The sequence below is a fragment of the Osmerus mordax genome, chromosome 7, assembly GCF_038355195.1.
Source record: "Osmerus mordax isolate fOsmMor3 chromosome 7, fOsmMor3.pri, whole genome shotgun sequence".
Lineage (NCBI taxonomy): Eukaryota > Metazoa > Chordata > Actinopteri > Osmeriformes > Osmeridae > Osmerus > Osmerus mordax.
The window spans coordinates 11,543,351-11,559,895 of NC_090056.1; the positions used below are offsets into that span (position 1 = coordinate 11,543,351).

Here is a 16,545-nt window from a genome sequence, read left to right on the forward strand (position 1 = left end):
TCAAGAGTAGGTTGGAATTAATTGACAATTTCGGAGACACTCAGTAGATGACTCATACTGTGGCAGGATGGAGATCAGATGACAATTACTGTCTTTTGGGGTAATTAATGTTTGAATAATGCAGTAAAGGGCTGGGTTAGGGCTTTTAACTGACATCTAACCACGTAAAAAGTTGGTCTAATAGACCAGTTTTTATTTTTTCTTCATAAAGACATCAACAATCCATTTATTCTATGTACAATATGTAAACAAAGAGAACATGTGAAAGAACAAAAATAATCATGCTCATTAGTATACAGTCAGATTGCCGTTTCCCTCCCTCACTTTAGCAGTCTATAGAGCAGATTTGCATTAACATGTTGATTAGACTGTACTGACATGAATCAGAACTGAGGGTCAAGGTGACATTCATATTAAGTAACATTTCACTTTCAACTGAAATTTCCAAAATGCTGTTGTTTCCAGATATTTGGAAATTGTATTTTTTTAAGTGGTAGGCTACTATAAAACAGAATTGTATATGCTTATAGCAATATAAATAGTTTATTAATTACAAAAACTGTACAGTTTCAACCTTTATAGTTTTTTTTTTTAATATATAAATCACAGATCACTGAATTATATTTTTACACTGAACTATAATGTAAATTTTTGTATGAGCCAAATGGGGGTGGATGATTATTAACCATGTTGTTTTCCCTACAATGACTGTCAACTATTTTAACAAAGATGTCCTGTCAAATGAATATAGAAACTTACTGTACTGAAATACTAGTAATGACATGAGCTTAACAGTAAACAATGCAAGTCCACCAACAAGATGTCAGAATCTCTTTTGCAGCCTCTAAAACAGTCTCATGGTATCTTTTTAAGAGCAGCATTACAGGTTTCAAGTTCAAGATGCTTGTCAGTTTGCAATAAATCAATGTCTGATGTTTTGATACAATCTATAGATAAGAGCAAATTCTATGGCAACATAAAGATGTAAATGGAAACTTAAAAAGGAGAAAACGTGTAAATATACAGAGACTTACAGTTCAGATTCAGAAAGACCACAGTAACAAGGACAAGCTACGTGTACACAGACTACTAAAAAAGATGGCAAAGGTGATTTCAAATGGTCACTCACAGGGCAGACATAGAAATAAAGTAATGCGGAGGGAGTCACAGAGGAGCAGGCCTTCATGCAAGGAATGTCCCTGGCGTTAAACACCCTGAGCCCAGCACAAGTCCTGTCACATGTTACACTGGGAGGGGGATTGTATGTCCATTTAAAATGGACTATGATGTCTTCAACTGAGATGGTTGCATTCTCCCAGATTTGTCGGTTTAAGACAATCCTTTCTGAGTAGTCCATATTTAACATATATTTTTCAGACAAGGATTGCAGGGTGAACACGGTTGTGTAGTGTAGTGGTTAGGGCACGGCCATGACAGCACTGTCCTTGCTCTTGTCCACACTGTAGGAGGGGGACGGGCCTTTCTCAGTGGGAGTGGGCCCTGTGGGGTGGGGCTGAGTGCTGGGGGAAGGACCGGACGGTTTGGTTGACGGGTCTGAGATCGACACTGGTTCTGGCTCCTGTTGCGTTGCTGTGGCTGTTGGGATAGAGGAACACAATACATGAGTAGAAGAGAAAGACAGAGGCCAAAAAGTACAATTCAACTTAACAGTGGATGTGTGCGTGAAAGTGTTTTTTGTGTTTGTATGTATACCTGCATGTGGGTGTATACCTGACTGCGTGCAGGACTTCATGTGCTCTGGCCAGTGGGCCTGCTGGCAAGGGTAGTCACAGTAGCTGGTATTCCAGCAGCAGTAGAAGATGGCCTCCTTCCTGCAGTTGGCACACCACTGCTTCTTCTTGGTCTCGTCCACAGCCTGCTGTTTCTCTACCTCCATCTGCTTCTTCACGTCTGCCACCAGCCTCTCCCTCTCCTGCTCCAGACTCTGCCTCATCTCTGCCATAGTCAGCTCTACAATATACACAGATATTTTAATCTATTTGAACACTAATAAAAAAATTCAGATATTCCCAAACAATTGATTAATTACAGCATATCCTTTGTAGCTGTCAAGTACCTAGGTTATGCTTCATTTCAGACAGCTCTTGTTGATGGAGCCACTGAAGTTTCTCTATTTCTATCCTCAACCGACGAATCTGGAAAGACAAAACATTTCCATTATAAACATTTTAAAATGTTTATCTTTCTTGCTTTGTGCTAAGTGTTCATGTCAAAGTCTGGTTGCAGCAACCCTCACCTCTGCAATAGTGTTTCCTGATGTGTTTTTTGAGAGGTCGTTGTAGATTTCAGTCATTGTCCCTTTTATTGTGTCCATCATCTGGAAAGGTAGGGGTAACATCTGCTTGAGCAACATGCAGTGTTGCATCATGGTCATGGGCTCATGGTGGAGACTTACCTTGTTGGTGTACTTGGCTATATCTGCTGCCACATCTGCTGAGCCCGTGGGAATCTGGAGGTCTCCTGCCATAAAAGAGGAGGAAGAGGAGGAGGTGCCAGAGGATGTAACCAAGGTAACTGATGAGGTGGAAGTGCTCTGAGGCCCATCTTTCTGCTGCACAGCTGGAAACGTGAAAAGGATACGAGACTAGGAATGAAATCTGAATATGACCCTACCACTATGATAACTTGTGACGGGGTATTGTGGTGGTAATTTACAATACAGTGTTTTAAGAGTGCCACTAGAATTTTTCCACAGCATTATTCAGTAAAGTAAGTTACATGTGAAGTGGAGAAGGTTGTGTACCTTTTGCAGCCTGTCTGGTCTGGTAGCGTGTACTGGAGGAGGACTGCAGTGGCTGCTGTGATTGCAGTGGCTGGGGAGTCTGTGCCTGAACCTGGACTGGGGTCTGAGCCTGAGCCTGGCTCTGCAGGGCCGGCTGATCCCCTTGTTGCTCTTGCCGCTGCACCTTTTGCATGTGCCATTTCTGAGATGATGTCTGGAACTTATTGTTAGGGTTCCACACCACAGCCCTCTGCACAGCTTGGGCTGTCTCTTTGGGCAGCAGGGGGCGCTGCTTCTTGACTGCAGAGGGGGCTGAGGAGGCAGCCGAGTGAGAAGAAGTGGAGTTGGAGGTCGAGGCAGGGGAGGATGTGGTAATGCTGCTGGTAGAGGCCGTGCTGGCATGACCAGAGGATGTGGTAGAGACAAGATTCAGGGCAGAGGTAATGGAAGGTTGGGTGGCATCTTTGAGGCTGGAGGAGGAAGTGGAGACTTCAGGTGCAGGTGAGGGTATGGTGGAAGGAAGCTTTCCTAAGGGACGAAAACATATGATTCCGCATTAGTTAGACAGTTGGTGATGAAACTAAAACTCTAAATGCCTCTACATTCAATATACAAAATGAAACTCCTCACCATCAAGATTGGTACCAGTAGGCTCTTTGAGAGTTTTGGTGGCTGCTGCTGCCCCCGGTTCTTTTCTGGCTCTCTTGCGTTCGCGGCCCCCCTGCTCATCCCCTAGGTCAATTACCAGCTCTCTCTCAGAGTCAGAGTCCTGGTCTGGGTCAGTAAGGGCGGAGGGGCCTCCTGCCCTCCTCTCCTCTGGAGCTTTAGGCCGGTCTACTGTGGGCTGAGACTGGGCCATCCTGGCCTTGTCTTGGGACTCTCTCTCTGGGCCGTTGCCCTGCTTGTCTTTAAGCACAACTTCCGGGGAGGATTTGTCCCTCATCCCTGGGAGCCCCTCCTTGTCCTCTCCCTGCATGTTCACTTTAGACCTCTTCCTCTCTCCCTTGTCTTCTTGGGTGGAGCTCTTTGGCCGGTGCTCCTCATCACTGAGGTACTCACTGTCGCTAGAGTCTGACTTGTCGGAGTCCTCAGAGTCACTATGCTCCACGCCCTTATACACGTCCTCAGAGATGTCGTCTATACCTGCAGAGTGACAATCATCTTCAGAATAATAACCAATTAAGGACACTTCACATGCGATAACTCAAGTTCAAATCTAACAGCTGTATTTGACTGTTGAGTGTGGGCGTTTGTACCTAGCTGGGCCTTGCAGCTTTCGATGGTCTTGTCCAGGCTCCTGCTGGGTCTCTTGGGTGTGGCCAGGAGGACTGGTGCCCCCTGTTGTAGCTGTTGTTGCTGCACGGTCTCACTCAGTTCCTTCAGGTCCATCTCAGCCTTCACCCGGTCTGAAAGAGGAAGAATAAACCTGTCAATCTCAAGACCCAACTCACCACACAACGCCAGGACAAGACCAGCTTCAATGAGATAACAGGCAAATCTCCATTAGAACACCTTTGACTGAACACAAGACTACTGAAGTACAACAGTGAGATGAGGCTGACCAAGGTTGAGATTGAGGATGCTCCCAGTGGCTGCACCCCTCTCTTGCTTGGGCACAAGTCCCTGGGGGGTGAAAGACTTGGGGCTGCCCGTCATGCTGCCACCGTGGCCCATCTTCGCTGAGGCAGGGGATGCTTGGGTAAGAACAGACAGGCAATCAAATATCAGCCAAGGTTTTAAAGGTGGATACAATATTAAGAAAGGTAGGCTCATGGGTTCAATGTAGGTTGGCGTTTAAGATACAGTGCAAAGCCTCCCTCAAGGGGATATTTGTATGAGTAGCACCATGAACATGCCAGTCTATCCTGATAACGTGACTAACCAGTGTAGTCCATAGACTCTTCCCCAGCACTGTAATGGAAGGGGAGGTTCCTCGGCCCTCTCTCAGTCCCATCCTGCTCTACGTCTGACCCCGTGTGCACTGACGAGTTGGTGCTCATTGGAGAACGAGGCATGTCCGTCATGGAAATCCTCCGCCCCATCCCGCTGGACAGGGAGCTCTTGCCCAGTAGCATCTTGGGAGACGCAGTCATGTCAAAGTTGAAGCGGATTTTCTCTGTTTTCTCTGTCTTTAGTGCCCCAGCACTAGGATTGGATGGGTCCAGCAGCATCTGCAGCTGGTTGTTGGGTGTGAAGGGTGTGCGGAAGGGCGCATAGTTGAACACCCCAAACTTCTTGCGGATGTTCTCAACATAGACCTCCATCTCCTGCATGGCACTGTTGAAGATGCTCTTGGTCTTCTTTACAGAGAAGGGAATTTCTTTGGACATGAGGTAGCAGTTGTTGATGGGAACCCAGGCCCTATCATGGAGAATAAAGAGATGGAAGTCAGAAGTAGAGCTTTGGAGGAAAAGTCCAAACATAAAAAGGGTAGCTTTCATTCTCTACTACCATCGAAGAGAAATATCTCACCTGTCATGCTGACCAAAAAAGCGGGCATCCACCTGTCCATCCTTCTCCCGCAGTGCCTTGGCTGGCCAGAAGGGGAAGCCTTTCAGCTTCGCCCACACCAGGGGGTGGGGGTGACTCTGAGGAGCCATGCCAAGAACAAAGTCAAATCATCCCATAAAAACACACGTGTGTCCAAACACCAAGAAGTTTGTCTGATAGCAACAACACACAAATAACTGTCCTATTCTCCCCTTGAAGGTGATGTGCTGCAGGTATAGTTCATAACAAACAAACGAGGAAGTACTCGTCTTACACATGGCTCGCAAAACCAGTTATCCCTCTTCTGGCACGAGCTCAGGTAACACTCCGGACAGACCTCGATCTCGTTCATCTGAGACAGAGGAGGCAGAACAGCATTGTGAAGTAGAATTAGCAGCACTGCGCCTGGCTCAATTCTCAAATGTAAAGTTACCGACCTCGTGTTCACAGATCTTGACAATGACTTTGGCTGTTGCTGTTAGTTTGTGATTACCTGAAACCAAAACCTCATGTCAACATTATAGAGGACCACACATTAACAGTATGGGTTGGTGCAAGGAAGGTGTTCCATGTGTTTGCGACTGACCTCCATTATAGATAATACAATTGTGCAGGATCCATTTCATGTCAGCCAAAAAGGCTTCTGTACAGCCATACATTTTCTTTTTTATGTTCTGAAAAAAACAAAAAATGGTTTGGTCGTATATATTATGAAGCAAAGGATGTAAAAATGAACGACAGATGATCTACAAATGAGCAGTCCTCAGACAGGGGGGTTGTCCTATGGGGGCCTACCTTCTCTAGGGTGCAGAGGTCCATGGGGTGGAAGATGTACTCTGCGTAGTCAGGATGCTGCTCCAGAGATACTGGCTTCTGGAAGGGCTCTGTCTGTTCAGAGAACACACACTCAGAAAGGCATGGAGCCAGAAAAAAACTGATAGTGGCGACTGCATTTGAACGCTGATCTGCAACCATTAACTGATCTGCAACTGATCTGCAACCATTAACATCAACCAAATCCTAAATGAGTAAGTACTTAAAACCAAGGTTCCAATCTGTAGTTGACATTGAGAACCTGGCTGATGTTAGTGTGAGGGCATGCAGGGGACTCACTCCAGGCTGCTTCATCTTCTGCAGGGCAAACTTGAGCAGGTAGGACAGCTGTTCTAGCGTCAACATCGTCATGGCTTTACTCTGAGTTTCTATACACTCAGCCACAGTAATTTTCTGCAAGAAGGAGAAAGTCAAGACTGTATATTTTACCTCAATAGATCAATTCCATACAAACCAAAGAACATTACTAAGAGGTTTCTGGATGCAATATATATATACTGTACATTCATATTGTTACAGTAGATATCCTCTACAATGTGGATAAGGGTTAAAGGTATGACAGGTAGGATTTCTTTTTGTATTGTCCCCTATAATAAGGCCCTCTGAGAGTTGTTTAGCTACACAGACGGCTCCATTCCAGTGGAACGCCAATTCTTATTTTGAGCGTCCCACTACTTTCCAGCCAATTATTTTCCAGCAATCCTGTTCCAGCCAATCGCCTTCGGCGAGGAGTGCCTTCCTCCTTGGCTTGTTTTTCTGATACCAATGTCAATCAAACTCGAGCTGGAAGAAAGCGTGGGAGTTCAGACAAGAACTGAGGGGGCCGTTTGTCGTCATGGAAATTATTGTAGCATTTTACTCATTGCAGCTTTAACCCCTGCACCCCCACAACCTGACAGCTCATGGATACAGGCGTAAAAGAGTCTAGTCAGGTACATAAAGCGAGAATGTGCCGTCAACATTCTCACACACACTCGTGTGTGTACTGCGTCCCCCAACACATACACACGCACACACACGAGTGAGTACCTCACACTCTGGACAGAACCAGTCGCCCTCGGGCTCGGCTGGCAGTTTGAGGCACTTGGCGTGGTACACCCTCGGGCAGAGCTCACAGCAGAGCACCTGGCCCTCGCGGTGGCACAGCCAGCAGTAGAAGTCATTCCTGCCGTCCTGCGGTACAACATCAACAGGGTCTGTGGTGAGTGCTGGCTGCTTCACATAGTAAAAGGGACCATGTCTTAGCTCTGACTGAAATGCAGGCAGAAACAGGGGAGCAGGTTTCAAAACACAGGCAGAAAACAACCACAAAAGGTGCAGTGCAACCAAAACACATGGTAGTAGGGCAGGATAAGCACTACTTAAGGCAAAACAGGGACCAAACACAAGACTGGTCTGGGGACAAGACACTATTTAGTAATGCCATATTGTTGTATTTCACTAGATAAGATGAATGTAAGTTGACCTCTTGATATAATTTCAAGATGGTACTTTCCCTAAATTCACAAACAAGTCTTGTGTTGGGCATCATGCTTGACACTTGGCCGACCCCATTATCCAATCAGTGAGCAAGACACAATACTACACAAAGATCCATGTGACTGCAGCTCTAAGAATGTGACTTGTTTATCTGTCAGTAGAACAGAACTCAACTGAATGGTATTGGGGAAGGGTTTAATGTCATACATGAAGCGTTCAAAACATATGGCAACCAATAAACAGTAACATCAAGCTGATAATACTGCGCAATGTAGTTGATCGCAAGATCTTCAAAAACGATTGATAGGGGCAATATGGACACCTTACCATTACCATTGTTAATCATCATCACATGATCATAGTCAATAAGCAATATTTAACATAGAAATAAACCATTTGGCAACAATTCCACCAGCGATCATGCAGTTTCTCTTATTTAAACAATGTGAGGGTAAAGTGAAGCTTCATTGGTCAGACGTAGGCAAGGAGACCCACACGCATGCCCGTACCTGGTCTTTGCTGCTGTTGCTGAGCGCCCCTGGTTTCTTCTTCTTCTTCAGGGGACTAGGGGAGGTTTCTGCAGGGGAGTGTCCATTGGATGAGTGGGTGGGGCTGGGCACCTTCCTCTTCTGAGCTACCAGCAAACGCTCTGCTGACCCAGGTTCAGGGACTTTCATCGGGGAATACAGGGCAGAGCAGGGGGAGAATAACAACATGGAACAGTCAGGCTTCTGGTGTTGAATGTTTCTATCAAGCTGAAACTTGAAAGCTAAAACTGGTTCAACCAAACACTTGACACACACACACACATGCTGACACAGAGACTTACAAAAGGCACAATGGCACAATTTATGTGTGAATCCAACACAATTAGCAACCATTACAAGTACATGTTAACGGGTTATATCAAACAAACTAGACTAGCCTTCGCATACATTAGCTCTTTGCATATCTGGGGCCTTGGGCTTACCTTTGGATCTCATGGACACATCCATCCCCTCTACCACATCCGACTCTGTCTTTATCTCCTCCTCAGCCAGACTGCGGCGTATGGAATGCCGGCAGAAGGAAAAGCAGGGAGGGAAAAAGAGAGAGTCATCAAACAGACCCTCCACAGAGTAAACAAGTGGAAGATCCCCTCAGGGAGGCCCACGGGACCCTGAGCTTGCTCCTCACCCTGCTACCTGTTGCCGCTGAACTAACAACATTTGCAGGCCTGCAGTGTGTCTGATATCATATCAACCTTCTGTGTGACTGGGGTGTCAATGGAAAATCAGATACTGGGAATACCCTACCTTGCAGTATCAAGTCCACCATCAAATTGTAATTATTCTAAAATCGTAATGCTGGTCTAACTCCTACTATGTTTTGCATGTTAACGTTCCACTGACTGCCACTGGAGAGAATCTCCATGGCAACAAGTCCTCTATATTCAGTTGGGCACAACTTGCACTTCACAACAACATGCAAGGCCATCCAACTGAGATTACTTGGCTCTTTCCTCCAGGTGAAACACACCAGGGAGGACTTCCAGTCTCATCGCACACAAGACTAATTATAGAATTGATTGGCCGATCACATTTGTCCACAGCTTAACCTTCATGCACATTAAGCATGACTCGTGAATACAGTGTGGCAATTTCCTCATATGGTGAGAAAATACATTTTAAAGCTACAGACAAATAAAGTTATTGGACTCACAATACCTGTATTTACCATTAATAATACCAATAATTACCATTATTGTAGTAGGTCTACAGTCTGGTGAAATAATTCCACCTGCAACCAATGACTTTGTACACAAGTTCATAATTGCGACAAGTAAATCGTTTATATCATCAAATTAATCTTGTTAACCAAAAAAGGTAAAAATATAAACAAACCCCTCCTAATCTCAGAATCCACACCAAACTTAATGTACTGCTTTTTGTGTCTCTGGTTCCACTCTTATCTCCTTTCTTGAGGACAAATAGGAGAGAAAGAAATTGGGGGGAAAGGGGGCTCCTTGGAGATGAATGAGTTCTTAGGAGAGTTGGGCCCCTCTTTTGTCAGTACCAGAGGGGGCCTCTTTGCATGGATGTCAACCTATTTATCCTGCACTTCCCCAGAGCCTCCTAGGGATCCAGGACAGGTCACACACTCCGCCCGCTCAGACTCGGGCCTTCAGCCTGAGTGCAGTCATGGGTCTGGATGTGGGACTAATGACACAGAGGTCAACCAGATTAGTAGTTCAACATTCGTGTTTCATCAACAAAACGGTAAATTGACTTGTGCCATGGTGGAGGAACATTACACACACGGATCAATCACATGGTAGATTGGTCAGAAAGACAAATGGCTAAGCAGAGAAAAGAGAGTACAGTGCACCCAGTGTGAAGAGCTTTCTGAAAGAATACGAGCATGATGTTGAACCTTCTCAAACAGACCACTAGACCTGTGGCTATTAACACACACGTCTCATTCATCTGGTTCAGGCTGTGACATTGATCACCCAATGACTACGCACGGCCCAATACTCACCATGCCTATTTAGGAAGTGTCCTTAGATCATTACAAGGCTAACGTCGTTTTCTAAATATATCTCTGCCTTTTGAAAAAGCAAGGTAAATCCTGATTAGCCACACAAACCAAAACCATGTCACCTGGATAATGAAGAGCACTCACGTGATAAAACACAGAATCTAGTCGTACATGGGTGTCTTGTTTCAGCACGCTCACAGACCAACCCCTCCAGGGCCTTCCTGTTCCCACAAAGCAAGTGAGGCCCACATGAAACGGAGCTGACGTAGCCAGCTCTCCCTGCTACGTGTGCTGGAGCACAGAAGAGAGGGAGGACTGTGGCCGGCCCAGGACACGGAGCACAGGATCACTATTCTTGTTAAACACAGTACAGGCCTAAGATTTGAGCAGCACAAGTCAGACAATCCCTACTTGATCCTGCCAACCTCAGGCTAAGAAGGTAGAATGACCTTGCAAAATATATTATTCCAAAGGGCATTGTCAGACCAGGAGCTATGTATTCCAAAAACCTGCCAGAATCATGCAAGTATAGCTGGTAAAAAAACCCCACAAAAAACATATCCTCAGAAAGCGTTTAGTATAATCCAAAAAGGACATAATTTTTGCCGAAAAACCCTGACAAACATCCCCCTGTGTAAGGAATACCTGATGGACAAAAATCAACACAGTCTGTGTGCCTTGAGATTCATTCCACTCCTGAGAGACGAGCAGGGTTTTCTCGTCAGAGAAAATGGAGGCCACAGCTTGCTCCCCTCCCCCCTCTCCCCCATCCCCCACCCCGACGCTTGGGCTCTGGCTCACAAGCACATCCATGCAGGAGGACCAGGAGACTCATGAAGATTGCAGTTTATTATCCAGACACCCAAACCGCTCAGCCAAGCCACCAATACATTTAAGCAAGGATGAGGAAGATCTCTGAGCGTCAGAGGGGATTGTAGGTATTTGGATATCTCTCCTCTTTACCTCTTCTCCAGTCTCGTCTCCATGCCTTTATTGTGCACCCTGCTTCTGTTGCTAGTTCCGTTTTAGACATGATGAATGACAAACTGAAGGTTATGCAGTGGTCAACCTCAAAGCAAACAACAACCCTCCTCAGAGGTGATAGTGTTTCCAAAGGGACATTTTTACAATACTACATTGCTTTGTGACGCATGTGACTTATGTCTTGACTACAAGATAGGAGAATTGATCTCATCAGGAATACACCCACTGCCTACACCATCTCTCTACAGTATATGACCTTTCAGAGGTAAAACTCTCAGTAAAGGCAAGATGCGTGCATGTACACACAGTTAAGCACAGAGAACATACACTATCCTTTTTATGTCTTGAATACACACATTTTCAGTCCTAAATGTAGGGTTCAGACATTGATATTATTTTACATTATACAACAACATTCATTACATAAATGGGTTTTATCCTAAATTAACCAGACACATTTTCTGATAAGTGTTAATCTAACACGATCATTGCATACCTTGTACACAAAATATATAGGTTATAACAATCCTTGAGTCTGGATTTTGCATAGGGCTTGAAAGGATTAAACAAAGATGGCTGTGGAATTTTCCAGAAGGCCCCTGCTCTCTACTGCTTTCACCGCAATTGTCAATCTTTAACCTCGGCTACGGCTGCAATTGGTTGGAAGGCCTGCAGGACTGAATATGATTGGTTGGCTGAGCTGTGCCACACATCAGCATGTGCAAGCTTCCTTTTTACATCTAAAATGCATTTCTGCTGCAATGCAGATATTTCCCCTGCATTCAAACAATCACTTGGTTTGGTTACAGCCTTTAGGTTAGGCAATACACCTTAGACCACAACTAATATCTCAAGAGCCTTTCAAGAACAGTTGCAAGCAGTAAATCAGACAAACAGCCAACATTGCCCTGGTGTCCAGTTTACAAATGTCACTGCGTCAGCTAACATCCAAGACCCTAGATAACCCAGAAATAATATCATCACATTGCTATGTGTAGCAATGTGATACATATTGCCTTTTATAAATACTTTAGATTGAAAATATTTCAACTTGTCATCTCAGATGTGTCTAGCATTCTATATCCTACGAGTGATCCATGCATTTGTGACATGATCCTTGCAAAAATGCAGTTTCTTTAATCCTAGTAGACATGGTTCTTCTTGCCCAATATGTCACTGTCAAACCTAACCTCCAAATGAAGCAGCAAATCAATGGTGTTTTTGTCTTTGCATCTAAAAATAGGCTAGAGGCCCAGAGCAGTGCGCATGGGGAGATATGAAACAGTAATGAGAGAGCTACATGCAAAAGGGCCAGTACCTGGACCTGTTACTGAAAGAGCAATGATTGAAGTCCTTAGACGATTGCTGGAAAAAAATCACAAGGATTGATATTACTATTGGCAGGCTAATGGTTTCAGATCCTAGCCTGGTCCCTTCTGCTGTGACCTTAGGCAAGCCACTTCAACTCATTAACACAAAACTAGCTTGATTCAGTCCTTTCCTGGACTCTACTCTGCTGCAGGTTGAATTTAAAAGCAATACATAAGACAAAGAAAAGAAAAAAAAAAGGTGTGGGTATGTGGAACAAAATAATTGCAACACAAATTGAGTAACAATGGAAGTTCAACTGATAATTTAAAAGCCAAATAATATACTGGACTGTTTATCAGATATTGTCTGTAGAGGGCCAGCCAGAGCTTGTTCTCAAGGCACTACAAACACAAAATGGCCGCTGTGTGTGCAGTAGAAATCAGAGGAAGTACAAGCTGTAAGGCCTTGGGCTGTAACTAAAATACCAGGTGCCTACTTCTCCCCAGCAAAGATAATACAGTTAAAATGAGACATGGAAACAAAGAAATTACCAGACAACCAGATTCACAAAAATTATATTGAAATTTAAGTTAAAATGTAATTGTGCCAGTCACTGCATGTTCAAAGAAAACAAGAATAAAACATCTGAAAAGCCAATCCTGTGTTCTCAAATCTGAAAAGAAAATCCTATGTCCTCACTGTATTTAACCTGCTCACAAAATGATGGCCCTTCTGTAGGATAAATACTTTTAAGTTATCTGCCAGACACCCACCTTGCATTATACAGGCACATATCCTGTCCCTGTGTCCATTCTCTGGCCTGGCATGACAAACCACAACAACGGAGGCAATCTGCTTACAAAAGACACATCCCTTCCCTTCCTCCTCCTCCTCTGCCACCCATCCCCCACATATTCTGTCATCAAATAGAGCCATATCAGAGCAGCAGAAAGAAGATATGATTTCCATGTGCCTCTTTCATTTTTGCATTATCTAAAAGAAGAGATAAAAAGGATTTGCTATGGTCCACTCTTCCCTGGAGCTTGGCAGCTTGGGTGTCTAGGGCACCCATGTGACCCTGTTACACAGAGGGAGAGCAAGGGTGAGAGTCCTTACCCAACCCCCTCAGCTCTGTAGAGCAGAGGCCTTGCAAGGCCTTCCCCTCCCCCCACCTCCTGGGGAAACCAACTGTGATTTCATGTATTCACATTTATATTAAATAAACAACATTTACAACAACATTAAGAAGGAGGTCATGTTGTAATTAGAGTTGTTATAAAGAGATAGAGCTTACCTCTGTGGATGCATGGCTGCCTGACACAATGTTATGTCAACACTTATAAAACATGGAGGACACTCTCAGCCCTCAGCCGAGGAAGGCTCCGCTCTTCAGGCAAGGCGATCAGGCCCGTGTAATGTTAGCCAATTCCTGACTGGCCCCTTTTTCACAGGCAGAATGTAAGGCTGCATCCGATTGGCCTAAACGTTTCCTGAGTAATTATCTTTGTTCAGCGCAGGCAGGGGCAGCTCTGAGTGCGGGAGAGACAGGGGGAGAAAAATAGAGACAGACAGGCCCAAATCACAAAATAATACATTTAAGAGCATTTCCTTGACCTAAAGAACCCACAGAACAATATCATACAGTTACCCAAAGCTGCATCTGGTGTGAGATTTGTTATTTTTCAAAAATTACAGGGTAAAAAGGCACCATGTAAAAACTGAAAAAACAGGACAGGCTGCTCTGCTCTAGCCTCCATTTTTTATGTGGATAGGACCTTTGTCTAAACCCCTCCCTCCTTCTCAACCGTCTACAGGAGAGAGAGAAACAACGAGAGCAAAGTGTGGCTCACAAAAATAACAGCAGTGGACAGGATATAGATTAATTTAAGGGGTTTAGGAATCTTACTGTTCAACATATTAGTATACCTAACATCAGTGTCATTATAAACTGGTGAAGCTACTTACTGTAGATGAGACAAGAAACTAATAACTATGTGACATAAAGTCTCTATTAAAAGTCATATTTAAAACCTTGCTTTCAAATGGGTTGTCTTCTAAAATTAATAGACTTATTTCTGTATCCAGTATCTGTGTACCTATATTATGCACTCCAGTGAAAATCATGAATAATTCACTATAACTGGAAAACAGCACCTGTATGTTATTGTTACCCAAGAAAAGGTTTGAAATGTGATAAGCGTCTGTTGAACGTACCTAATTACATATCCACGTGTTACTTAAATGGTGGCATTTTCCATTCTGTACATTCAAAGTGGTTCTAATGTGTCTATACTGTATTTATAGCAGGCCAAAAGGATGTATACATACATACATGTAGTGTGCAAAGGTACGTCGTTAACGGTGGTCTATAAAGGGACCTGAGTAGCACAGGACAGTGTTATTTCTTATGCTGACAAAGCCAGCACATGCCCAGTGCTGTCCTCTAGAGGACAAAAATTGAATTTTGGAATTCAAATTTCTTTTTGAGGTCTGTCTCCAAGCCCTGTCTATAAATATACAAACCAGCAGTTTGTTAAAGAACCCTCTACATTACTGGGACATATGAAGTATGGAAGAGCTGTGTTACGGAAACACCAACTCAATTATCAGTGGCACACTGCCATGCACTAAAGCCTCACAGCTAGATTGTCCTGTGTTCGATTCCCCATATGGTTTTCCCACTGTTCCTTGCTCAGGTCACCTGAGTCAGGTGTGTTATCAGACGGGGCTATCTGTTTGGAATGGACAGGACATGGGTGAGCCCTGCCTTGGACTTAACCGTTTATGTGGCTGACCACCCCTCCTGGCTACCATTCTAGCCGGAAGGACAGCAGGGTGGGATAAATACAGAGCAATAATTTCTTCAGCGGACATGTGTTTCCTTGTGTCGCCACTTTCTGCAAGCGTGTATATGTATGTCACTGAGTGTAAGACCAGTAAACTTGATTCTTCTTCAATGATTCACCAGGTCTAGCTATATCAGTTGGCTAGCCAGATGGGCCTAGTTCGAATTTTTAATTCATTAAACTTCCGTCGGTTAGCTAGGTAAGTAGCTAAGCACTTTTTAAGTTATGAATAACGCTTTGGATAAAAGCGTCTGCTAAACAAATACTACGAAAATAAAACTAGTTGGTTATCACAATAAGTAGCTAACTTGTCGTTGCCTACCCAAAGTGTACATTTTCTCACAGGTTTTCTCGTCACCTCCTTGGATTTCGATCTACTTGTTTTATGGCAGTTGACTTCCAGTTTACCGCCACCTTCTGTTCGGAGTGTAGACCAGACAATTAGACAATCCATCATATACTTTTTTTTTTATAAATACCTCTTAATTAAGAAAGCTAGCTAACAGTAGGCCTACCTTAACATGTGCTCTCTCCCATGCTCAGTAATTATTTTACTATGATTTCCTGCACCCCTAATTCCCTCAGATTGTTTCTCAACATCTCTCTTTTTCCTATACCCCCTACAACTCAGAACTTGCTGCACTGACTTATTATCTTCCTGACATCCCCTCACACAAGCCTGTCTGGTGTTTCCAATATGGGTGTTTCTCTACCATTGATTTTGACTGGCAGATCGCATCCAACTTGAAGGTGCAGACTCTGTCACCTACTAATGTGCTGGAGTAGGTGCCCAGTCACGGCCTACCTACATTACAAGCCACTCCACAACCCTGGATGGGCTCTTAAAAAATCTAAACCACTAACCAGAGGGACCACACTTACGCCACCCCGAAATTATGGCCACCGTCTCTATGTAAACTGCCACGTGACATCATCACTCAGACTCAACAAAATGCACCCCGCACCCACCGTCCTTTGACCCAGAGCTATAAAAAATATAAATATTTGGCTCCGCTTTGACCCATCCATAATGTACATACGCGTAAAACCTCTCCGTAACATTCTCTTCCACACTAGTCTTACATCCTCCTCTTTCTCCCACTCCCTCTTCCTGTAAATCAACCCTAAATTCAGTACACAATCGCCGAGGAAATAGTTGTCTGGTCACTTTTACTACTAATATTCTACGTACTGGTTTAGTCCAAATGAATGATCTATTTTGAATCCACTCATATCTCCCAGTTCTCACAACGAATTATACGAGTCATAACAGTGAGTAAATGGAAACGACTTAATACTTTCGGTTGAGAGCCCCCCTCCACGCGGTTTGTTCAGCCC

At 44.2% G+C, this 16,545-nt stretch overlaps 1 protein-coding gene across 9 annotated transcripts; it reads right to left on the bottom strand.

The window, feature by feature from the left end:
• Positions 1 to 167: 167 nt before the first annotated feature.
• Positions 168 to 16,421, bottom strand: LOC136945488 (MYND-type zinc finger-containing chromatin reader ZMYND8-like). Of its 9 annotated transcripts, XM_067239345.1 has the most exons (22): positions 16,400 to 16,421; positions 15,530 to 15,624; positions 13,656 to 13,890; positions 8,517 to 8,587; positions 8,056 to 8,216; positions 7,097 to 7,318; positions 6,347 to 6,460; positions 6,029 to 6,121; positions 5,820 to 5,907; positions 5,671 to 5,726; positions 5,508 to 5,585; positions 5,216 to 5,331; positions 4,626 to 5,104; positions 4,306 to 4,437; positions 4,000 to 4,149; positions 3,374 to 3,886; positions 2,765 to 3,271; positions 2,417 to 2,580; positions 2,258 to 2,338; positions 2,078 to 2,156; positions 1,714 to 1,971; positions 168 to 1,596 (listed from the first exon to the last, which is right to left on the bottom strand). In XM_067239345.1, exons 3-22 carry the CDS (start codon positions 13,667 to 13,669, stop codon positions 1,418 to 1,420), a joined length of 3,555 nt encoding a protein of 1,184 aa, XP_067095446.1. In that variant the 5' UTR covers positions 13,670 to 13,890; positions 15,530 to 15,624; positions 16,400 to 16,421; the 3' UTR covers positions 168 to 1,417. The 9 variants fall into 9 exon arrangements, with proteins under 9 accessions (XP_067095446.1, XP_067095445.1, XP_067095448.1 ...); XM_067239344.1 differs by lacking the exons at positions 15,530 to 15,624; positions 16,400 to 16,421 and adding an exon at positions 14,010 to 14,113; XM_067239347.1 differs by lacking the exons at positions 15,530 to 15,624; positions 16,400 to 16,421 and having other exon boundaries at positions 1,732 to 1,971; positions 13,656 to 14,072.
• Positions 16,422 to 16,545: the final 124 nt, after the last annotated feature.